The 25,425-nt window shown below is 36.8% G+C and overlaps 1 protein-coding gene across 1 annotated transcript in view; it reads left to right on the forward strand.

The window, feature by feature from the left end:
* TIAM1 (TIAM Rac1 associated GEF 1) overlaps positions 1-25,425 on the forward strand; it is a 243,823-nt gene that overhangs the window by 104,480 nt on the left and 113,918 nt on the right. The window contains 2 exon segments of the mRNA XM_078146537.1: positions 2,749-3,725; positions 22,835-23,282. Coding sequence (XP_078002663.1) covers positions 2,760-3,725; positions 22,835-23,282 — 1,414 coding nt within the window. The 5' untranslated portion in view covers positions 2,749-2,759.

The raw sequence follows: 25,425 nt of genomic DNA on the forward strand, positions 1-25,425 counted from the left end.
GATGAAGAGAATTTTTAAAAATGAATGATAAAGAGAAATTCACAAATGATTAAACAGATACAATGGAAAGGAGAGGGCATTGGAGAAAAAAAGCAATGAGAAATGGTAGGATGTAAATAATAATATGAAAGAGATAGATTGGGAAGGAGGCTTTTGCCTTGGAAGACATTGTCATTGAATTCCTGGAATTAAGGGGAACCACGAGGGTCAAATTTGTTAGCTATGGATGCCAGCTAGTTGGAGATGGAGGACCGTACTAGTGAGGCATTTCTTTTCTAAACACTGTGGAGTCAAATGTGTTGGTGGCCAGGGGTTCAGGTTTGAGGTCCGCTAGGAATCAATTGGATTCACTTATAGTATTAGCACAGTAATTGTGTCACAATATAACAGACACGGAACATATCCAAGAGCTAGTCTGCAAATGGAGGTCTTGGTGACCCCATTTGGGGTTTTCAGATAGTAGAGTGGTTTGCCATGTTCATTTTCAGCTCATTTTATAGACAAGGAACTGAGACAAACAGGGTTAAGTGACTTGCCCAGGGTCACACAGCTAGTAAGTGTCTGAGGCCAGATTTGAACTAGGGAAAATGAATTTTCCTGACTTCAGGCCCAGCACTCTATCCAATGCACCACCTAGCTGCCCTAAACTACATTCTAGTGAACTGAATTGAGGCCTGGTCAAGGTAGTAGCGTACTTTTATCCAAGGTCAAAATCTTTACAATTCATGGCATAGTGTTTGAGGATCTGTCGTAGGAAGGCACCTTACAATCTTAGTGTTGGAATGCACTTTAGTGATGATCTAGGCCAATGTGTACCTGAAGCATAAACCCCCTAATAAATAGTTATCCTGCCTTTATTTGAACAAGTCCTGTGACCAGGAGCTCACTCTTTATTGAGGAAGTCCATTCTTCTTTAGGAAAGCATTTCAACTTGTGTGTAGTCTGAAGATACATGGACCAGTTAAATAACAGCCTTAAAGCACTGTATAACTTGGTGCCAAATCCTTTGTAGGGATAATTCTTATTATGGAGGTCATAGCATGAAGAGATTGCTATAAGGTGGAATAATAGATGTAACAGGCAAACAAATTTACATTTGATGAGTATCTTAGCTTTTGATTTTAGACTATTTTTCCTGTTTGTTTCTTAACATCTTTCTCCCTTCACTATTTTAATTTAAAGTCCATGAATGATTCTCAAAATAGAACTGTTAATGGTACTATTTGACAGTTGCTTGGAAATTGTCATATTTATTGATTGCCAATTAGTAGACTGTATAGACAAAAAGGCTATTCCAAAGGCAATGTGGCCATAGTGAATGGAAGACTTGGGAAGTCACTTTTCTGACATGTAACCTTGGGCAAATCACTTAACCCCTCAGTGCTCCAGAGATTTCAGTAAGACTGGAAATTGCAGTTTCTTTTAGACAGAAAAGTTGGGTTTCCTTAATGGGAGTTCACTATTCAAGAAAACTCCCAGCTCTGATCCTGTCTCTATCTATCTAGCTCCTGTGTGGCAAAACAAAATTACAGCGTGGAAATGTGTTCAGTATTCCTTCCCTCTTACAATATGTCCTCTGTAGAGTTGGAATGGGTAGCCCTCCCTGGTGCTTTTGTTTTTAAATGCCGTGCTAGGTTTTTGGCTGCTGCTTAAAGACAGTGGAAGTGGCAATGAGTTTTTTGCTTTGGAATATTTAATTCCTTCCAGTGAGAAAAGTAGCTTCTAAAAGCTGAGTCATATTTAGTGGTTTCATAATGTATCGTTCTGTTTGCAATGGTGTACCAGATTAATGTTCTTTGGTTAGATTTGTTCCCAGAAATAAACTCATTAGCATGTTGCTAAACAGAGAGTGAGCTTCCCCCCCCCCACAATCATCTTACTTAAAAGCTGTCTTTTAAGGGGAAAAAAAAGCCTGTGGAATTACAGGTAAAATTACTTTTTCCTTAAAGCTTGGAACTCTAGATAGTTCATATGACTAATACTTTAAGGATTTCCATTTTTTTAATTGATTACATTACATGGTTAAATCTGGAGTGCAAGGGAATACATTTTCTGTAATAAGGTTATCTAATGAATACTTATGCTGAAATTGACAATAATTGATAATAATAATTGATAATTATAGCCACAACCTCCCTGCTCTCTATTCCCCCTGCACTCACAGAGAATGATGATTAAAAGGAGATTCTCCTATGTTATCTAAAGAGATAGCAGAGGAAACCAATCAAATTCAATTAAAAATATCTTCCCCCTTTCTACAATGACAGAAGGCAAACCAACAATCTGGTCAGTTAATTTTTTTAGGGGGTAGATGATAGAATTTTATTAGCTAAATTTTTAAATTTAATTTTCATTTTTTAATTAAGAAAGGTAAAAATGATTTATAAGTTTTTCATTCTCATAGCAATTACTGGGGCCCTATCACTAGCATTTATTAAGCACCCGATATAGGCACTGTGCTAGGTGCTATAACCTCTATGCTAAGGCACATATTTGTAACCTTCCTTTTCAGAATCTCCATCCCTTAGTGTCAGTTCTTGCAGATGTCAGGAATTCTTACTTTTCAGAATACCAGATGGAATGCACCTATTAAGTGCTATTAGAACAGCTGTGATTATCTTCATATTTCCTGTGAGATAAGGTGTTTTGCTTTTCTTCTCCCATTTCTGTTTATTTTTTGAAATGCCTGTACCTACTAGTGATTCAATTAATCAAATTTCTTCCACCCCACACCCCTTTGTCTTACAGACCATAAAACCATGGGAAATACAGAAAGCCAAAATGTAGAGCACAGGTTTTATGGTGAGAAGCAGGGGAGCCTGTCAAGGAAGCATACATCCCATTCTCTTCGCCTCTCCAACAAGACCCGACGGATGAGGCATGCTTCCTCCGCAAGGGTGATCCACAGGAATTCTGAAGTGAGCACTCGATCCAGCAGCACCCCTAGCATCCCACAGTCTCTGGCAGAAAATGGCATGGAGCCCTTCTCCCAAGAAGGCAACCTAGAAGATTTTGGGAGCCCAGTGTGGGTGGGCCGGGTGGGTATGGGCTTGAGACCTGTCTCTTGTCATACCGATTCTTCCATCACTCCTAGTATAGACAGCAGCAAAATCCTTACAGCAGCCTCTGCACAAAGCGTGCCAGACTCTGAGGAGAGCAGGCTTTATGGGAATGACTCTATGTATTTGCCTGAGGGAGGCAGAAGGCAGCGTCCCTATACAACCAATGGGACCACATTCATGGAAACTTCAAGCTTTAAAAAGAAACGCTCAAAATCTGCAGATATCTGGCGGGAGGACAGTTTGGAATTTTCACTGTCTGATCTGAGCCAAGAACATTTAACAAGCAACGAAGAGATCTTGGGTTCAGTGGAAGAAAGAGACCGTGGGGAGGATCGAGGGATGGAAGCCAGGGATGGTTCACAGCAGCTGAGTACCTGCCACCGTGCCAATTCCCTGGGTGTCTTGTATGTACCCCAGAATAATGGCGTAAAAGCAAATCATGGACCAAGGAGCAAATTTGTGGGATATTGTGGGAATTTAATGTCTGATGTTCCAGATCTTGCAAACCGTAAGATGCCATCAGCTGTTGCCGAGGATACTCCTCCGTACAGTAATTATAATACACTTCCCTGTAGGAAATCTCACTGTCTTTCTGAAGGTGCCACCAACTCACAAATTAGCCATAGCAACAGCATGCAAGGCAGAAGAGCAAAAACAACTCAGGTAAAGTGATTTAATTCTACTTAAGCATTTTAGAAAAGATCTCTAAAAATACACAGCTTTGCCGTTAGAATATTCCATTCATTTTGATCAGCTTTTAATCTTTCTGACTAATATTTTAAGAGGACTGGGTGATATGCTGGTAGCTCTGTTGCTACTTTTCTCAGGAGGATCTCTTCTCGATCCCTTATCATGTAGTTTCTTGGAAAAGGGGTAGGGCTTAAGGGAAGGGGGAGAAACAGGAAATGGGAGTAACTTGTCAGTGCAAACTTGACTGTGATTAGAGTTCCTTTCTTCCAAACATTGTACCTTAGAAACATTGTTACCATGGAAAGAATACTTTTGGCTGTTGGTTATAGGGAGACTGGAAGCTTGACCTCTAAGGTTTTTTTTTGGCCTCTAAATCTAATTTGATGGTCCTTCTAATGGGTGGGAGGAAGGTTAGAAGGGAACTAGCATTGGTTGGAGTTCTTACTTCAGAGACACTCTGGATGAATGGAGTAGCTCATATTTGGTTTTCTTTGCTATAGAGTAAGTGGTTGGCAGGCTATATTCTGTCTTATAGGAACCATTTCAATTTCCCTTTCCTTCCTGGGTAAAAAGGTTAGAAAACCCAAGTTCCATTCCTTGCCCTACACCCAGTTAGTTCAAGCTTGATTGAGTTCACTAAAATGCTTTTGACCTCAGCATTCTCCTCTGTAAAATGTGACCTCTAATGCTTGCCCACCACCTCCTAGTGTGGTTTATGTGAAATTGCTTTGAAAAGCTAAAAGATACAAGGTCATACCAATTATCACTGTTATTGTTACTACTACTACTACTACTAATAATAACAATGCCAACAGAATCTTTCCCTGATATTCATTCTGTTCTTATCCCTAAGTTTCTTATAGAGGAAATCTTTGGTTTTGATTGGAGGCACTACCTAGGGCAATTTCCCTTTAAGTTACTTATATCAAAAACTACAGCAGGACCAGGACCACAAGACAAGCTTCAGATTGTTCTGGTTAGACTAGATGGGAGATAACCAGTAGGTAGGCAAACAATCCTGACCAGAAATGGTGTGTCTATTTAGCATATTAGTCTGTCTTCAGAAGATACTAATTCATACTCTCAAAACACCATATCATCTTGTACACAATGACTATTGTCAGTGGAATGAATGGACTGAAACTATAGAACAGATTCAGAGGCTGGGTTAGAAGATGAAAAATTGCATTTGTTTTTGATGACTTAGTTGCTACTTTTATCCATATTACCTTTTTCTTTGTTGGTCTCTGAGTACAATGATGTTTGCATCCTATCTTGTAACCTACAAGAAAAAGATTCTTAACTTGAAAATGTGAGCATCAGGTATGCATCCTGATATCAAACTGAGTTTTATTTTTGTTTTTGTTTTTTTTCACCAATATTGTCTTCTCTAGTGACCTATAGTCACAGCCATGGTACACTAGGTTTTGAGTGTTTTTTCCAATAAGTTAATATGATGCAGGGAGTCAATGAGAAAGATAAGTGAGAGATACCTAGGAAGTGAATAAATGGAAGGTTTTATAGAGTTCACAGACATGATTACCATGCTGAAGTTTAAGAGGAAAAAAATGTCTTCTTATAGTTAACCTCAAACTTGAATTTGAGAAGCTATGCGCAGAACATGTTTTCCAAATTTTAGATTTGTGTCTAGCTCCCTGTTGGCTAGCTGGTTCCATGTCTTCAAAACTGAAGAAAGCCAGGTAGAGATGTTTTTAGGTGGATATATAAATGGAGATGTAAACCCATTGGGCAGTGTGCTTAGTATGTGCCTTGTACACTATAGATGCTTAATGAATGTTATTGACTGCGTAGATGTTGCTAACAGAAGATTCTCAAAAGATCCTATCTCCGTGTTAGAAGGTGGCTCTCTAAGGACTCAATGTAAAGACTATTATGTGATTCCAAGCTGCAAGGGACCATAGACATCATCAAGTCTGATCCATTCATTTTTTACAGATAAGGAAACTGAGCTTCATAGAAGGTAAATGTCTTCTTCAAGGTCAGAGGAATAAGGAAAAGACCTATGAGTTCCCAATGCAGATCACTAATTTCTATGACTTAGTAGATAAGGCCTAGATAAAGCCTGATGCTTGAGTGTACATTGGGTGAATCTGGCTCCTGTGTATATGTGTCCAATATTATATACTGCCTCAAAGTTATTTAACTGAGAGAATCTGAATTAGAGATTGGTTCTATTCATCTCTGTAGACACATTGCCTCCAGAGTTTAATTAGAATCCAGTTTTACTTTTGAAAACAGGGTTAGAATCTGGCCTCAGACCAAACACTTGACACTTACTAGCTGTGTGACCCTGGGCAAGTCACTTAACCCCACTTGCCTTAAAAAGAAAAAAAGAAGAAACAGGGTTAGAACTTCACTTTCCAATGTACTTATATAATTATTAAATTTTCATATTTGCATAATAATCTTTCCTGTCCTTCTGCTGGGACTTTTGAGGAAGAGCTAGAGAAATTCATTAATGCCATTTAAGAGGAAAGGCCACATACATTCTCTGTTTAAAGACTAAGAATTACAGTGCAGCCATCTGAAATATAACTTCACTGAGCAGTTGTTTTCAAAATAAATTTCAAAGAAAATCATTACTGATAGTATATGATACAGGCCTGTTATTGAGCCCAATGGCAATGATTTGACGCTCCTATCAATTAATTTATATTAATCTCTGTTTGACTTTTTACTACCTCATAGCATATGCTATCACCTAGGTATAGTAACAAGGCAAGGCATTTCCCAACCAGGTCATAGCTCACAGGATCGTAGAACTTAGAGCTAGCAGTGACCAAAGAAACCATCTAGTTCAACCTTATTTCGCAGGGGAACAGACCAAGATCCAGATAGACTGAATAACTTGCCAAAGGTTCCATGGATAAGTGACAAAAACCACTTGAACCCAGGTCCCTTGACTCTAAAGACAGTACTCTTCCTCTTCCTTTGACTGTACTGGCTCTTGTTGCTATGGTTCTAACGGATGATTCCTTTAAAGATGATTTAGAATCATAGAGTGATGGAATTATAGAGGTGCAAAAGGAAGAAAATCTTTAGTGCATCATCTATCTAATCCATATCCTTTAGAGATGGTGAAATTAAAATCCATATCAATTAAATTATTTGGCCAAGAACACAAAGATAGCAGCAGAGATAGAACTTAAGTTTCCTGACTCCTAGTTCAGTGCTCATGCGGGGAGTTTTTCCAATAAATATGAACAAGGTTGGATTTTAATATTGAAATGTGGAAGTATTCTCAGTATCCACTATACTGTAGTTGTTGAGAGGCAAGTACAATCCTTCCAACTCATTACTCTCTTCTCTTTCTCTGCTAGAAAGCCATCCACGCTGGGTGCCTCCATTTCATTTCCTCATACTCTCTTCCAAACTCTAATCCTTTGCAGTCTCATTTGGCTTCTGACTTCATCATTCAACTGAAACTGCTCTTTCTAAAGGTACCAATGACCTCTAAATTGCCAAAACTCTTGGCCTTTTCTCAATCCTTATTCTTCTATAACCTTTGACACTGTTGCTCACCCTATTCTTTTGATATTCTCTCCCTCTAGCTTTTCCTGACATGATTCTCTTGCTATCTGTCTAACCTCCTTTTCAGTCTCCTTTGCTGGTTCTTCATGTCATGTGAACTAAATATAGTCGTTCCCTAAGTCCCTGCCCTGGCCCCTCTTCTAGTTCTGTTTTTACTTGTTTGGTTATCTCATCAGCTCCCGCGGAGTCAAGTATCATATTTATGTAGATGATTTCCAGATCAATATATCCAGCCCTGACCTGTGTTCTGAGCTCCAGTGTATAATCGCTTCCTTTTGATCATCTGGAACTGGATATCTGGTAGTCAAACTCAGCATATCCAAAACTGAACCCATTTTCTTTGCCCCCCAAAACCTTCCACCTTCCCAACTTCCCTATTACTTTTGAAAATCCTTCTTGCCTAGAGTTGCAACTTCAATGTCATCATCACATCCTTTCTCACCCCAAATATCTAATCCATTATCAAATCTTGTCATAAACAGCATCTCTTGTATATATCCCTTCTCCATTCACACATTCACCCTGATTCATTCCCTCATCACTTCTCACCTGGACAATTACATCGTGTTCTAATTGGTCTCCCTGCCTCTTCTTTCCTTGTTCCAATACATCTTCCACTCAGCTGGTTAAATGATTTTCCTAAAGTGCTTGTTTGGCCTTGTTACTCTCTGTTGTTTTCAGTCATATGTAATTCTTTGTGATATGGCATGCCAGGCCCTTTTTTCCTCCATTTGATCTCTCAAAGTCTATCCAAGTTCATATTCATTTTCATTGTTTCCATGACACCATCCATCCATTTCATCCCCTGCTGTCCCCTTTTCCTTTTACCTTTAATGTTTCCCAACATCAGGGTCTTTTCCAGTGAGTCCTCATATGTGGTCAGAGTATTTCAACTTCAGTTTCAGTATTTGATCTTCTAATGAGTAGCTTGCTCTCAAAAGTCTTCTTTAGCACTGTAAGTCAAAAGTGTTGATTCTGCGGTGTTCAGCTTTCCTTAAAGTCCAACTCTCACAGCCATACATTGCTACTGAAAAAACCATAGCTTTGATTTTATGAACCTTTGTTGGCAAGGTAATGTCTCTACTTTTTAGTATGCTGTCCAGGTAGCTTTCATTCCAAGGAGCAAGCATCTTTTAATTTCATGGCTGCAATTGCCATCTGCAGTGATCTTGGAGCCCAAGAATATAAAACCTGACCCTGCTTCCATTTCTTCTCACTCTATTTGCCAGGGAATGATGGGGCCAGTTGTTAAGATCTTAGATTTTTTGATGTTAACCTTCAAGCCAGCTTTTATACTCTTTTCTTTTAACCCTCATCAATTGGCTTTCTTAATTCCTTTTCACTTTTTGCCATGAGTGGTATCATCTGCATATGTGAGATTATTTATTTCTCCTGGTAACCTTAATTCTGGCTTTTGATTCCTCCAACCTGGCATTTCACATGATGTACTCTGCATATAAGTTAAATAAATAAGGTGGCAATATGCAGCCTTATTGTAATGCTTTTCCAATCTTTTTTTTTCCATCCTTTTCCAATCTCATCCCAACCAGTTGTTCAATGTTCATTTCTAACTGTTGCATACAGGTTCCTCAGGAGACAAGTAAGATGGTCTGCTACTCCCATCTCTCTGAGGACTTGCTATATTTTATTGTAATCCATATAGTCAAAGACTTTAGTGTAGTCAGCAAAGCAGAAGTAGATGTTTTTCTGGAACTCCCTTGCTTTCTTAATAATCTAGTGAATGTTGGCAATTTGGTCTCTAATTCCTCTCTCACTGCTGGTAATTCTCAGTTCACATTGTACCTGATTATGGTAGAGCCCTCAGAGCTCATAGTGATCTGATCAGCCAATTGGACACACCATACCTTGCTCCAACATAGTGATGTCATTTTAGTCCTCTTCGAGGACAAAGGCAACAACCATTGCTGAAGCCTAGCTTGCAGAATCTTAAGCATAACCTAACTGGCATGTGAAATGAGCACAGATGTTCTGTAATTTAAACATACCTTGGCATTGCCTATCATTAGGATTGTGACATAAACTGATCTTTTCCAATCCAGTGACCACTGTAGTGATTTCCAAATGTGCTGGCATATTGAATGCAGCACTTAAACAGCATCATCTTTAGGGTTTTAAATAGCTCAGTTGGAATTCCATCACCTCCAGTCACTTTATTGTTAGCAATGTTTCCTAAGGCCCACTTGACTTTATTCTCAGGGTGTCTAGCTCTAGATCGATAACCACACCATCATGATTATAGGCAATGTTAAGATCTTTCTTGTATAATTCTTTTGTGTATTCTTACCACCTCTTCTTAATCTCTTTGCTTCTGTTAAATCCCTACCATTTTTTTTTGTCTCTTATGCCCATTTTTTGCATGAAACTTTTCTCCTTGATATATCTCAGATTTTCTTGAGGGGATATCTTGTCTTTCCCATTCTATTATTTTTTTCTATTTCTTTGCATTGCTCATTTGAGAAAACCTTATCTCTCCTTGCTAATCTCTGGAATTCTGCATTTAGTTTTGTTTATCTTTCTCTTTCCCCTTTTCCTTTCACTTTCCTTCTTTCCTCAGCTATTGTAAAGCCACATTGGACAGCCATTTTGCTTTCTTGCTCTTTTTCTTTGGAATGTTTTTTGTTGCTACCTTCTATACAATTTTGCAAACCTCTGTCCATAGTTCTTCAGGCTCTCTATCAGATGTAATCTCTTAAATCTATTTATCACCTCCACTTCCTATTCATAAGGGATATTATATAGGTCATACATATATGGTCTGATGATTTTCCCTACTTTCTTCGATTTAGGTCTGACTTTTGCAATAAGAAACTCATGATCTGAGCCCCAGTCAGCTCCCACTACTCATTAGAATCACCTCCTGTTAGCTGTAGAATAAAATAGGATGACCTTTGTTTGGCATTTAAAGCTTTTTATAATCCAGCTGCTTTTACCTTTCAGTCTCTTTACCAGTCACTTTTCTTTGTATGCTCAATGTTCTGGCTGGCCTAATTACTGACTTCCCAGAGGACACTCTCTCCTCCTATCTTTGCCCCTTTACACTGGCTATCCCAATGCCTGGAGTGCTTTCCCTCCCCAACTCTGCCTCTTGTTATTGTTGCTCAGTCGTTTCAGTTGTGTCCGAATCTTTGTGACCCCCATTTGGGATTTTCCTGGCAAGATACTAGAATGGTCTGCCATTTCCTTTTCCAGCTCATTTTATTGACGAGGAAACTGAGGCAAATAGGGTTAAGTGACTTGCCCAGGGTCATGTAGCTAGTAAGTGTCTGAGCCCAGATGTGAACTCAGGAAGATCAGTCTTCCTGACTTCAAGCCTAGCACTCTGTCCATTGCGCCACTTAGCTGCCTCTTAGTTTCTATGGCTTCCTTCAATTCTCAACTCAAATTCTGCATTCTGTGGGAAGCCTTAGTTGGCTGCCACTCACCTCCCTTTCCTCTCTTATATTACCCTCCTCTTATTTTGCATATGTCTTATATTAACTTGTTGTTTCATCCATTAGAAATGAGTACGTTGAGGACAGGGACTGTTTCTGGTGGGTTTTGCCTATTGCTGTCTTATCGTAAGCACTTAATAAATGCATTTTGGTTGACTGAGATAAGGAAGAACTTCCTAACAATTAGTGTGGTATAAAGTGGAATGGGTTTCCTGGAGGAAGTAGTTGGCTTTCTCTCATTAGAGCTTCTTAGGAATATAACAACATAGTAATCATTAAAGCACTAAATGGTAGTGACAAATTCCTAACTCCACATTTGTAGGCCAAAATTCCCTCACCCCAAGATAACTATTCCATGGCCTGAAGTCCTCACAGTTCTATAGTTGCATTAAGGCAAAGATACATGAAAAATTTAATTTTTATTCTTTATTATAACCAATGTGTATTTACTCCTAAGCCCTGACTAGTGCTCACAGTCATGTTCCTTCATAAGATACTATATGATAATATAATAGATAAATAATAGACTCATAAAGCCTGAGGGGATCTCAGAGATAATCTACTCTAAATGCATACCTGATGAGTTACTCTTCTCTACAATATAGTAGCAGAGATTTAGAACTTAAAAAGACCTTAACTTTTTCTCGTTGAGCAAAAATCTGCCTTCTTTCCCTCCTACACCTCCTTCTCATAATTGAAAAAAGAAAAAAAGAACAAATATATGTATAATCAAAACCGATTCCCATGTTGGCCATACGCAAAATGTCTCAGTCTGCAATCTGAGTTCTTTACTTCTGTCAGGAGGGAGTAGCATGTTATATCATGAGGTCTCTGGAATAGTTGTTTGTCATTGAGCTGATCAGATTCCTTAGTCCTTCAAAACTGTCTTTGCAGTAGTGTTATTGTATAAATTGTTTTCCTTGTTCTGGTCACTTCATTCTGTATCAGTTCATTTAAAGAAACTCAGGTTTCTCTGAAAAAGATCTCTTTCAACATTTCTTATAAAACAATATTATTCTATCACATTTGTATGCCATAACTTGTTTAGCCATTCCTCAGTTGATGGTACACCCTTAGATTCTAGTGCTTTGTTTCCACAAAAAGAACTGCCATAAATATTTTTGTACATGAGTCTTTTTTCTCTTCCTTTGATCTCTTTGGGATATAGATGGTATGGTTGGGTCAAAGGGTACAAACAGTTTAATAAATTTTGGGGCATAGTTCCAAATTGCTTTCGGAATGGCTAGATGTACATTTGATTTTAAAAGCCAAATACGAGGCTTTACATTTATTCCTGTTCAAATTCATCTTGTTAGGACGAGGCCCATTATTCCAGCCTCTTGAAGTATTTTTTTAATCTTTCCTTGATCATTCAGTGTATTTGAACAAATTCAGGAGGTATAGCTATATGAAAATCAAATAAGCAAGGCATCTGTGTTTTCAGACAAGTTACTAATAAAAATATTAAATGGAATTGACCTTTGGGCAAAGCACTTTGGCTGTTTGCTAGAGACTTATGTCTAAATTGATATGGATCAGCAGTCTTTGAATCAGCAATTTCCAAGATACTTCCTTGGGTACTGCTGCTATTTGCTAATTACCTTTTTTTTTTAATGGAGTGGGGCACCCTCATAAATTTACTTTCCCCTCTAACATTTTTGTGATCTTAGTACCTTCTTTTATTTAATTATTTAATTAGTTTTTAGTTTTCAACATTCACCTCCATAAGCTTTTGAGTTCCCATTTTTCTCCCCCTCTCTCTCCTCCCCCCTCCCAAGAGGGCTTGCAATCTGATATAGGCTCTACTTATACATTCCTATTAAGCATATTTTCACATTAGTCATGCTATAAAGAAGGATGAGAAACAATAAAAGGAACCACAAGAAAGAAGAAAAAAAAACAGAAGAAAAAAAAGAGCAAACAGTATGCTTCAATCTGCATTCAGACTCTACAGTTCCTTTTCTGGATGTGGATAGCACTTTCCACCATGACTCCCTTCGAGATGTCTGAGATCCTTGTATTACTGAGAAGAGCTAAGTCCATCAGTTAGTCATCACATAATGTGGCTTTTACTGTGTGCAGTGTTCTCCTGGTTCTGCTCATTTCAATCAGCATCAGTTCATACAAGCCATTCCAGGTTTTCTGAAGTCTGCCTGCTCATCATTTTTTTATAAAATAATCCATTACGTTCATATACCACAACTTGTTCAGCCATTCCCCAATTGATGGACATCCCCTCAATTTCCAATTCTTTTCCACCACAAAAAGAGCTGCTATGAATATTTTTGTACATGTTGGTCCTTTTCCCATTTGTATGATCTCTTTGGGATACAGCCCTAGAAGTGCTATTGCTGGATCAAAGGGTACGCATGTTTTTATAGCCCTTTGGGCATAGTTCCAAATTGTTCTCCAGAATTGTTGGATCAGTTCACAACCCTTCCGTTTTTAACATTACATTCATTTCCAATTATGTCTCTCCCTCTCTCCTACTGAGTTAGCCCTCCTTTGTAACAAAGATTTAAAAAGAAAGATTAAAAAAGTTCTCTGCTAATTATTCTTAAACATTCTTAATGACATCTTTACTGCTCTATCATTAAGACACAGCTTATTCACTACTTCAATTGTAATCCACTATAAAAATAGAACAAACCATACCATAGCATGACATAAGTCAACTGCTTTTGTAAAGACCATAGTGTCTTTTATCCATCCTTAAGCACTATTTTCAGGGAGCAGGTGAGAATATATTTTGAATTTGCTCTTCATCCCAAGGGGCTGCTCTGGATTCTTCATGTAATTTATGGCACCACTAAAGTGGTTCAGATAAATCTCATGGCCACTTTTGACCACTTAAAATAATGGTAACTTATAGTGCCAAAATGCATAGTTAGATACTTGAACATGCAATAGAAACTACGGTGAAAGTTCTGTGAAAACTTGCAATGGAAAGATCTGTGTTGAATTAGCAAGATTCATGAGGTTGTCTGATGAATTTGAGGTGTAATTATAATGGAATGTTTTCCCATGAAATTATTATTTTTATGCTTTTCAGGCTATTTTCAGGTATCTGCTGACCCATTCATGGGCCAGTTTTAACAGTTAGTTCTCTGTCCACCCACAGAACATCATCATTCAGATCATCTCCAGGTTGTTTTTAAATAACATTTTTGGCAGCTTCTTCCTTCCTCTAACTCCTAAAATTAGCTAATTCAGAAAAAGATCAGTCACCATGACATAATTTGAGATTAGGAACTTTCACAGAATCTAATTCCAGTCCCCCTCGTTTTATAGATAAGGAAACTGAGGTCCAAGGAGGATTTTGCTTGTGTTTTCTATAGACTGCTAAAAAAAAAGCCAATCATGTTTTCAACTCTTACACTTTTGTCTAAGTGCCTGTTTTCTGAGGTAGAACACAGATAGTCGTGTTCTACCTCAAGTAGAACTACTACACAGGTAATTCTGAGGTAGTTGTGTTGAGAATAGCTGGAAGAGTCACTATTTGAATACAGATATAGTGGAAAGGCAAGTTTCAGTGTTACAGAATATCATTTAACCCTTTAAATGCAGAAGAGGAAGGGTTCTGGACAACCTGTAAGATAAGAGTGTAAAAAAATTCCCCAGTTATCTAAAAAAGTTTTCTCATTCTTCTGAGCTATAAGAATTCAATTTAATAAGTATGTGTTGAGCTTCTACTATATGCCAGGGCCTGTGCTAAGCACTAGGGATACCAGTGAGAAAAAGAAAGACCATCCTCAACCCAGGCTACAGTCTAATGGGGGAAGAAAAAGGGGTGGGGTAGCGAAAGTCAAAACTAAGCAAAACTTCTGATGGAAAATGGAAAGTTACCTGGAAAGTTCTAAGAGTTTGGAGCCCTCTACAAAGGAAGGCTTTAGGAGGAATTTACTGCTCCATCCTCTAGCCCTTAAGAAATGACATTAAGTATAGTATGAATCTCTGGTATTGAGTACAGTGGATATCTTGAGTACAGTATTAGAGGTAGAGGAAGTGAAATTATATTGTGAGGAAACTTGCTTCACTGTATTAGAATAACAAATTATAATGCTATTGGAATATTTAGTGGAATTTAGGGTCATAGGATTTAGAATTCAAAAGAGACTTAGAGATAATCTAACCTCATTTTTCTACTTGAAGCCTAGGATGATTAACATTAAGTGTTAATGAATCTCTCAGGTTCCTGAGTTTCTGGGTATTTGGCATGCCTCAGGTGATAAGACTAGGGGTTAGAAGTTGGCAGTCAGCTGTTATTTCTCCTTGGATTAATTAAAAATTTATATAATTTGGTGTGTAGTATTGGACATATATTTCCACTTACAGAAGCAATAAAAATTCTCTGCTTGAATCACAGATTCAGCTGTTACTTTAAGCTGTGAGCGATAAAGGTAGACACATTCACCCAGTACTACAAAGCCACTCATATAAAAAGTCTTCTCATCTCTTTACTTTATTTAGGAGGATGAGTAAATCAAAGCATTTCTTAGGTTAGATTGTGTTAGAAATCAAACATTCAGAAAGCATTTATTAAGCACCCACATGTACCAGGCACTGCTAGGGAATCAAATATGAATGGTAAAACAGTCCCTCCTAAGAAGAAGCTTATATTTTAGTGGAGGGGAAAACAATATGAAAATATATTGCATAAATGTAAAGTAAATAAATACAGTACAAAGTAGTTAAATACAAGGTAGTTTGGGAACAGTGGCACTAGTAATGGGGAGCTCAGGAAAAGACTTCATTCCGAAGATATTGTTTTGAGTAGCATCTTACAGAAAAAGATTTGGTGAGACAGAGGGATTGCATTCTAGGCATGTGGGACTGTCACTTAAAGGCTTGGAGATGGGAGATGAATATTTTATATGAGTACAGTTTGTATCACAGACTCTGGGAAGGGAAATAATGTCCAATAAGGGTCAAAACATAGGTTGGTGCCAGGTTATAAAAGGCTTCAAGCCAAACAGATTTTATATTTTAATCCTGGGGGCATTAGGGAGCCATTGTTATAGTTTGAGTAGGGATATTACATGGTCAGATATACACTTGATTTTCATACTTTGGTAGTAGAGTTACAAGAACCTTCGGTCAGGGAGACCATTAAGGAAATTGTTGTAAAATCTAGGTAAGAAGTGATGAAGGCCTGAACTAAAATGGTAACTATGTGTGTAGAAAGAAGTGGGATGCAAGGATGGAAAAGAAAGATCTGTATTTTACTCAAAGGTACCAGAAATCCTCAAAATAAAAGTGTTTGCAAACCACTCAAAAAAATCAGGAAACTCAAGTTTTAACACAGTGAAAAAATGTACTTAATTAAAAAACCAAGGGAAAAAAAATGCCAGAAGAAACTATTCTAGATCATTAACAGTACCAACAGCAGCAAAACTAGTATATTCTCAAGATGCAACAAAATAAATATTAAACACATTGTAAGAATGAAAGGAAGAAATGAAATTAGCAAAAACATTATGAAATAAGATAAAATGTTTATTCCAATTAAGGGGCCTTAAAGTAAGATGTTGATAAATTGGCAATGTAGAATTATCTCTGGAGAATTTAAATAACACAATGATTCAGAAGAAAACAGAATTATTTCCCCACAAAATAGAATGTTAAAATAATGGAGGAAGCAGGAGAGGAAAATACCCAGAAAGTTACTCAGTAAGAAGCAGATATGGATTTTGTATCTAAAAGATTGATTGTGAGGCCTACTTGCTTCCTCTCAGTAGAGAGGTGATAGAGTGAATGTGTGGTAGTGTAGAATGAAGCACGTTTTTAGAAATAATGTTTCAGTTTGTTTTGCTTAAATATATTTCTTTGCTATGAGAGAGGACTCTATTGGGAGGACAAGAAATAGCAGCAGTTTTAAAAATCATCAATACAACATTTAAGAAAAGGGAAGCAGACTTGGAAGCTATGCAGAAAAAAGTTCTAAATATGAAGGACAAAGAAAAGGGAGAAAATTTAAGAATAATCTTTCTGAAAGTGAAAAAGAAAATAATTTGATGGTGAGATTTAAGGACATTGTATAAAAAATTTACCAAAAAAGTTGAAAACAAGGGAAAGATTAAAAATTAGCAGAATTCACAAGATGCCAATAGAGGTAATCCCAACTTCTCTTCACTCATGTAATCCTCGTTTAAATTTCAAGACTATAGTGATAAGGAGTTGATTTTACAAGCAGTTGAAAAGCACTATATTTCAGAAGATTTAAAACACAGAAGAGTTCTACAGTAATAAGTAATAATAGTGGCTACATTAGGATATGGTGAAAAATTAAGAATTAGACCTTCATTTGAAAACTCACTCTTTGGCACTGCAAAACATTCTTTTAAAAGATAAGATAGTCTTTTAAAATCCTTCCTAAATTTCAGACCTTTGTAAAGAGAAAGGCCTATCTTAACATAGCTTTTGACATTCAGAAAGCATAGAGTTAGAGTTGAGTTATTCAACCAAGTAATTGATAGATACTTTTCAGTGAAATCACCCTAGGAGGATTAGAAACAAAAGTAATGCTGTTTTTCTTGTAAGGGGGAAAATGAAAAGAGGAATAAATCAATATTGTTATTGGATTATTAGTGACTGTGTAGAAACACGAAACAAAATGCCAATAGAATAAAAACTATCAAAGAGATTATTCATTTTGTTCAGAATAGATTTATACCAGGAATAGAAGAATTTTTCTGTTAACATAATACAAAATATTTATTACTGTAATAAAAAAATTAGAGGCATTGCCACTATTGTCAACACTATGAGATACCAGAGATACATGTGCTTATGTTTGGTAAATTTCAAAGTACATACATTGGGGAAGGAATTAATTATTCAATAAAAACTGGGGAAGTTAGGTAACAGTACATGTAAAGTAGCATTTAAATTTATATTGAATGCCATGTACAGTAGATTTTAAATGACTAGGATGTGTCTATAAATACACGTATGTGTATATATACATATATGTATGTACATGTCTGTATGTGTGTGCGTGTGTATGTATGTGTATATATATATATATACACATATACATATATATATAGGGAGGGGAGAAATTGGAAGGAATAGAGGGAGGGAGGAAGAGAGAGTCACAACTGTGGAAAGGAAAAATTCTCAGCTGTTGAACAAATGCAAAAAAGGCAAAATAGGTGCCTTTGATCATTGAATCGTATTAAAACAAAGACTTGTTCAACAAACAGTAATGCTTTTGTAATAAAGCAGAAAGCAACAGATTAAAGGGAAAACCTTTGCCATAAAAAGCTTGATACCTAAAATCTGTAAGAAATTGACACAGAGGAATACCCTTTCCTGAAATATTAGTCATCAAAGAATATGAATAGGGAATTCTTTAAAAAGCACATGACCAGTAACCACCTGAAATGATTAAAATTAAACCATCGTAGAGAAATGCAAGTTCTAACAACTCAGAAATACTTAAACCAATTAAATTGGCAAGATAATTTAAAACCTTAAAATTCAGTGCCCTTAGGGCTGTGGAGAAACACGCATACTCTTTCACTGTTAGTAAGGCTGTTAATTGGGACATTCTTTTCAGACAGCTATATGACTACATTGCTATAAAATTATTCATATCCTTTGACCTACTGTTCTCACTACTTGGACTATACTCCAAGAATGGTATTGAAATCAAAATAAGACTTATCTATACAAAAATATTCCTAGCAGAATTATCCTTACGGGAATAAAAAATGAAAGAAATATATTTATTCAGTAGCTAAGAAATTTCTCAATAAATTGTGGCATGTTAATATGTAAGATTGTTTCTGCACTATAAGAAATGATATCCATGAAGAATATAAAGAAATATAGGAAGACCTATACAAGGTGATGCAGAGTGCAAAGAATTTAAAACTCACTAATGGGTTTTTAAAAATAGTTTTAATATACTTTTATTTATTTTGTTATATATTTCCCAATAACATTTAAATTTTTTTAAATATTAGTTTTTTAAAAAATTTGTCACTAAAGGTCTTTATGTAAATGTTATCATTAAAAACAGCAATAAATATATAAATACATAGAAGAAAAGTTTTAAAAGGGGATATAGGAAGTAATAGAATGTTTTTATTTTCATCTTGTTCACATAAAAATATAAATATTTTCAAACAACAATTACCTTAACATCTGATTTCACACAGGACAGGTCTAACTAAGCCCTAACACCAATGGTCTCTTCATTTAGATTTGATGTTCAAATGAAATATGGCACTCATATTACAGACAGGTATCAAAAGAAGGTTTACTTTGCCCTAACATTGCAAAGATATTCAAGAAGGATATGGTAGTATTTAATTTCTCTGGAGAAAGCCCCCCTAGTCTATATATAAAAATGTGTGTGGTTATCAAGTCAAGTAACTTGAGTGGTCTTTTCACATATGCCAAGTTAGATGGGCCCAACTCTCCTTTGGTGACTAGGAAGCTGAATCAGGGAAACACAGGCCCATCAGGCTTTGGACTTCTTTTTCTCTTAGGGGAAACTAATCCCTGTCAAAGAAAGGAAAGAGAAGGGATGGATCTAACTCATGTTATAGGGAAATGCTGGTAGATACTAGTCATCTCTAATAGCTGTGTGACTCTGTGGAAAACTAACATAACTACTCTCAGCCTCAGTTTCCTCACCTGTAGGGAACAGTAATAGTGCCTACTTCCCATTGTTGTTGTGAGGAGTGTTTTGTAAACCTTGCTAGCTAATAAAAAGTCTTATTTCTTGCCAGTAAAACTGCTTGCCAATAAAACTGATATCCAACATTATTGTTGTTATTATTCTATAATTAATTATTCATAGTGTGACACCTATTTCAAGAACCTCACCTAGGGTTGATAGGAAAACAGATATAATAATGAACTGTTAGTTATGAATTGGTCCAGCTGTTGTGAGAAGTAATTTGGAGCTATGCCCAAAAAGTTACTAAACCATGAGGCATACCCTTTGACCCATTACTAAATCTATACCCCAAAGTGATCAAAGAAAGACCAAAAGGATGCATATATACTGCAGCTTTTTGTTGTTGTAACAAATTACTGGAAACTAAGGGGATGCCTATCAGTTGGAAAATGGCTTCAGAGAAACCCTAGGAAGGCTAGTATGAACTGATTTAGGGTAAAGTGAGCTAATTTACAGAACAATCTATACAGTAATAGCATCGTAAAGACTCATATTTGAAACTCATATTTCATTGTAGAAAGAATCAACCATAATCCAGTAGGATAACAGTGCCATTAATGAAACATACTTCCCGCCTCCTGACTTGAGGTACAGAATAAGACATACCTTTTCAGACATGTCCAATGTGGAAATTTGTTTTACTTGACTATGCATATTTGTTTAAAGGATTGATGTTTTTTACTTTTGGGCTGGGGTCTAGGAATAGGGTAGACACCCACACTCGCACACACCCCAAAAAAGAAAAGGTAGAAAAAGAGAAAAGAAAGAAGGTTATTGAAGTAAGGAAGAAAACAGAAGGACAGAAAGAACCACAGACATGGCGGATTTCTTTGAAAGTTACATGTTGACTTACACATTTAAAAACAACAACCTGTAAACAAGAAATACACATTTTTGTGTAAAAAATTTTAAAATAAAAAAACCCTAAAATCCTTTCCTATGGAAGCAGTGGAAATTGTTACTGACTCTTTAAGGGCGGTGATGATACAATTTTCGGTTGGCTCTAATTTTATGAGGTGCTTCTTGGTATGGAGTGAGGGAAAGTATATGTTTATCTTTATTCTATGACATAGACTATGGAGAAGACAGAAAAAGAAGGTGAGGAGAAACTCATAGCTGTTATTTTTGTGAAGGAACTGTAATCCAGTGCTTTTAGCACTGAATCTAATGAGAGACTATTATTCTGTCATTGTTGGAAAGAAGCTGGTGAAGACAGAAAGAGAATAGAGAGTCCTTTCTCAATGAAACTGTTAGTAAAGTTACTGAAGGAAATTTTGGAGAAGAGATTTTGGTTTCTTGAGTGAAACTAAGCTGTGGGTATATTTGTTCAGAAGTGAAATCATCTGTAATTACAATGATAGTTTGAAGTGACACTTTCTCATAGCTAAAATATTTTTAATAGTTATTTTTACCGCTTTTTATTATTTATGTCATTGCTAACAAGGTCTCTGTTCCATAATTTTAATATTTATTTAATCTTAATTAAAGGGTTGATTAAGGAGTCCCTTAATCAAGGAAAGGGATTTAATGTACTGAGAGGCATGAATAGTAGATTGGGGAAAGGAAGTTTTTCCAGCTTGGAGAATATTTGATGAATTAGGGTGTGGACTCTGAGCTTACTTGATTAATTGAGCAATATGTCAAAATTTAATTAGCTAATAAGGAATTATGCAAGCATACCTTTAATTACTGCAGTGATTGGGATGATAATATTAAATATGGGAATGACTTAAGTGGCAGGCTGAGGGGTGATCTATAAGTGATTATGGTAGAGTCTAATAACTTTGCAACAATAGAATTTAATTATTTCTAGGGAAATACAATGAACATTTTATAGCAATTAAGACCCTAATTAAAGGACAGTTCTTGCTTCTGCATATTTTACAACCTGAGAGCAAGATAGAACTGTGGACATTTTTTAAGTTTTTGAACTGAGAATTGCTACTTTTCCATCTTTTGACACTAAGCTGTCATCTAGCTAGAGGCAGTAAAGTACTTGCTTCTAAGAATCTCTAGTTTAAAAAGTGAAATCAGTCTCAGAACGCTGAACAGAGCAATGAGCCCTGCAGAATTTTTTGGCACAATACAAAATAAGACACTTTTCCCAAGCAACCAAGATTTGAAGCTACCAGACCTGATTAGAAAAGAACACTCTCTTCATCCTTGTGGGATGAGTGGGTGGGGTGGTGCAATATTATCCTGTTAGTCATCACATTAAATAATGGACTCCCAAGCAGGCTTTTTTATAGGCAGCAGCTCTACAGAATTAGTTATGCTGTTATATATCCTTACATTTGGAGCAACTAATCAGCCTATAGAATTTTCCCAGGGGTTTCAAAGCACTCTTATGAGGCTAAGTAAGGGCGGCTGAGAGCTACAATTCTCAGTAGGTGGCAGGATCTGAATAGCTGATTTGCCAGTTAGGTAATTACCCAAGTCAGATAAATGATAAATTCTATAAAATGTTTTTCTCTTCCTCCGATTTGGTGAAGATGTATTGAACCCCTACTCTGTGTAAGACAAAGAGAATATGCAAAGACAAAAACAAAATTTTCTCTGCCTTCAAGAAGCTTCATTCTTGGCTGGGAAGAAGGATAGATATCATGTGTATATATAGATATAGATAAATACAAGATAACTGGAGGAAGAAAAGTACATCAATTCTTCTTATTCCCTTTCCCTGCCATCCAAATTATTAGTATCCATGCTGAGACAGTTTAACAGCTCCTGAGCATCAAAGTATCTCTTGTGTCCTGGGAATTTCATATTTTTACAATTTAAAACAATGAAGACAGAATAGCTCAGTGACACAATGATTAGAGCACCAGGCCTGGAGTCAGACAGGCCTGAGTTTAAACCTGGCCTCAGACACTTACTAGCTGTGTGACCCTGGGCAAGTCACTTCACCTCAGTTTCCTCATCTATAAAATGGGGGTAATAATAGCACCAACCTCCCTGGTTGTTGTGAGGATCAAATGAAATAATAATTGTAAAGCTCTTAGCACAGTGCCTGACACAAAGTAAGCACTATATAAATGTTAGGTATCATTAGCTATTATTATTTGATCAATAGAAGATGACAGAGAGGAGATCTGAGTTTTAGGGCTTGAGCATAGAACCTGAGTGACAGAAGCACACTGGCTGTCTTAGCATCAAAGACTTATAGACTATTTCAACTGGAAGGGATTTTATAGATCATAATAAAGCCCCCTCATTTTTCACAAGAGAAACTGATCAACAGAGAGATCGAGCATTTTGCTCAAGGCTACATAGCCTGGTCCTCGCCACTTTTCATTTTACTCTTACCATTGGGCCTCCTTCAGTGCACCTCATCCTCTTAAGTAATATGTCTTCTTTTTTCTTCTCTTGCTTTTTCTCCTTTCAAGGATGTGAACATAGGTGAAGGGAGTGAGTTTGCAGACAGTGGGATTGAAGGAGCCACCATTGATACAGACCTCCTCTCCAGGCGATCCAATGCTACCAACTCCAGCTATTCCCCAACTACTAGCCGAGCATTTTTGGGCAGCGATAGTGGCAGCAGTTCTACTGGAGATGCTGCTCGGCAAGGGGTATACGAGAATTTCCGTCGGGAACTGGAGATGAGCACCAACAACAGTGAGAGCCTTGAGGAAGCTGGCTCTGCCCACAGTGATGAACAGAGTAGTGGTACTTTGAGCTCTCTGGGACAGTCAGATATCCTCCTCTCAGCTGCCCAAGGAACAGTCCGAAAGGCTGGAGCCCTAGCCGTGAAGAACTTCCTCGTCCACAAGAAGAACAAGAAAGTAGAGTCAGCAACCCGAAGGAAATGGAAACACTATTGGGTCTCTTTGAAAGGTAAGGGTAGAAGATACATTTTATTCATCTCTTAATTCTTCATGCATTGTTCTTTTTACACGTGTTTACGTGATTTAAAATCTAAGCATCTCTAGTTTATAATTTTAATTAAACTTAATTCAACAACATTGTCAAGTTCCATGGTAGGTGATTATGATACAGAGATCAAGGTGGGATATACATGTTATTATATGTAGCAATCTCTTACATATAAAATGTATACAGTAACAGAGGCTGCTTCAAATGTCCACATAAGGTCAATTCTCCAATAGACATCTGGCCTCCCAAGGAGATTAAAAATACACATTTTACCTTACAAGTTTATGTATCTTTGAGCTCAAGGAGTTAAGGAGGTAGGGAGAAAGATGGACACATAATTAAGTAAATACAAAGTAATTTTATTTTTGTTTTTACTTTTCTTAATCAGGAGACAACATGCAGAGAACAATAATTGGAGGGAGGGAAAGAGAGAAAGAGAGATACAGAGAGATAGAGAAGAAGAAGAAGAAGAAGAAGGGTGGGGGGAGAAAGAGAAAGTGCTAAGTGCTGGGGAGATCAGGAAAAACCTAATGTAGGAGGTGGCACCTGAATTGTACTTACAAAGGAGGAGGAAGAAAGGCTAATAGATGATTCCTTCAAAACAGAGCTTTTAAATTAACTGGCTCTGAAGGTAGTACCAAAAGAGGAATTCCTAAAATGATTTGAGTGGAGGCAGTATCATTGAAAAAGAAAATATGCTGCCCTCCTGCAATGATCACTTTGCTTCAGACAATGCTAATTTGGATATATAGCTCTTGAATATTTAAGTTCTTATATGTATAGTTTATTTTATTTTATTTTTTGGGCTGGGCAATGGGGTTAAGTCATACAGCTAGTAAGTGTCAAGTGTCTGAGGCCGGATTTAAACTCAAGTTCTCCTGACTCCAGGGCTGGTGCTCTATCCACTGAGCCACCTAGCTGCCCCTTATATGCATATTTTAAAAATCAATCATGTTTATTTTATGTTCATGCCTTACATATGTAGATTTGTATATTATTGTATATAGCAGACTTAGATGAAGTATATGTGTACATGTGATCAATTCAGTTCCTGCATTTGGCCAAAAGAGGAATAAAACCACATATATTATTATAAAGGATCATAAAAACAGTATTATTGGTCAGTACCAGGAAGTGGGTTTATTATAGCCTGCAATTCCAAACCCACTATAGGCCTAACTCTGAGATGATCTATGAGAAGGACCCTATTCACATATATAGTTGCAGCATGATGTTGGCCCTGGTATTGACATCTGGGTATCAGAGGTAAGCTCTAGATGCTGTACTTAGGAACAATAATAGCACCCAGTAAATTCATAGGTGAATCCTATTAGATGAACTATCTTCCATGAATGTTGAAATCTTGAGGCAAATTTGAGTTATTGCTTAACTGGACCTCATTGGGTAATTTTGACTCTGTGGTTTTGTCTTACCACACTTTCTTTTTCACCTGTACATGTAGGGTGTGTGTGTGTGTGTGTGTGTGTGTGTGTACACATCTATATCCCTACATATCTATATCTAAATACACATACATTCATATCTCCATCTTGAAAATTCATAAGATTATTGAATTTCAGGATTTAAATACTGAACTATACTAATACAAAGTATCCTGACCTCATCTATGCAAGATCTTAGAAAGCATCTATTTCAAACCCATCATTTTAAATATTAGGGAAACTCAAGCCCAAACTATGAAGTGGCTTTTCCAAGGTCACTTGGGAGGATTTACACCCAGACTTCTTACTCCTAATCCATTGATCTTTCACATCTTCTCTTTTAACTGTGTAATTATACTTTCTTTCACAATACACATACATATTTATTTGTACATATTTTATGAGACTAGTACATAAATGAAATTAGAGCATATGATTCTTTATGTTTATTAAAAAATTCATTCATTCAAAGAATGAGGCTAAAAACTTAACATTTTTGTTGTCAAATTAGTTGAAAATAAGGTAGTGAGAGGGAATAAGAGATAACAGGTAAGTTGAAATGAAGTGAACAGGAGAAACAAACCATGGCACACAGCTATAGTATAGGATGAACCACTTGTCAGTGGATTTTATTTTTGTTTCTGTATGAGAGCCACCCAATC

The sequence above is a fragment of the Phascolarctos cinereus genome, unplaced genomic scaffold, assembly GCF_003287225.1.
Source record: "Phascolarctos cinereus isolate Bilbo 61053 unplaced genomic scaffold, phaCin_HiC Scaffold_726;HRSCAF=1367, whole genome shotgun sequence".
Taxonomy (NCBI): domain Eukaryota; kingdom Metazoa; phylum Chordata; class Mammalia; order Diprotodontia; family Phascolarctidae; genus Phascolarctos; species Phascolarctos cinereus.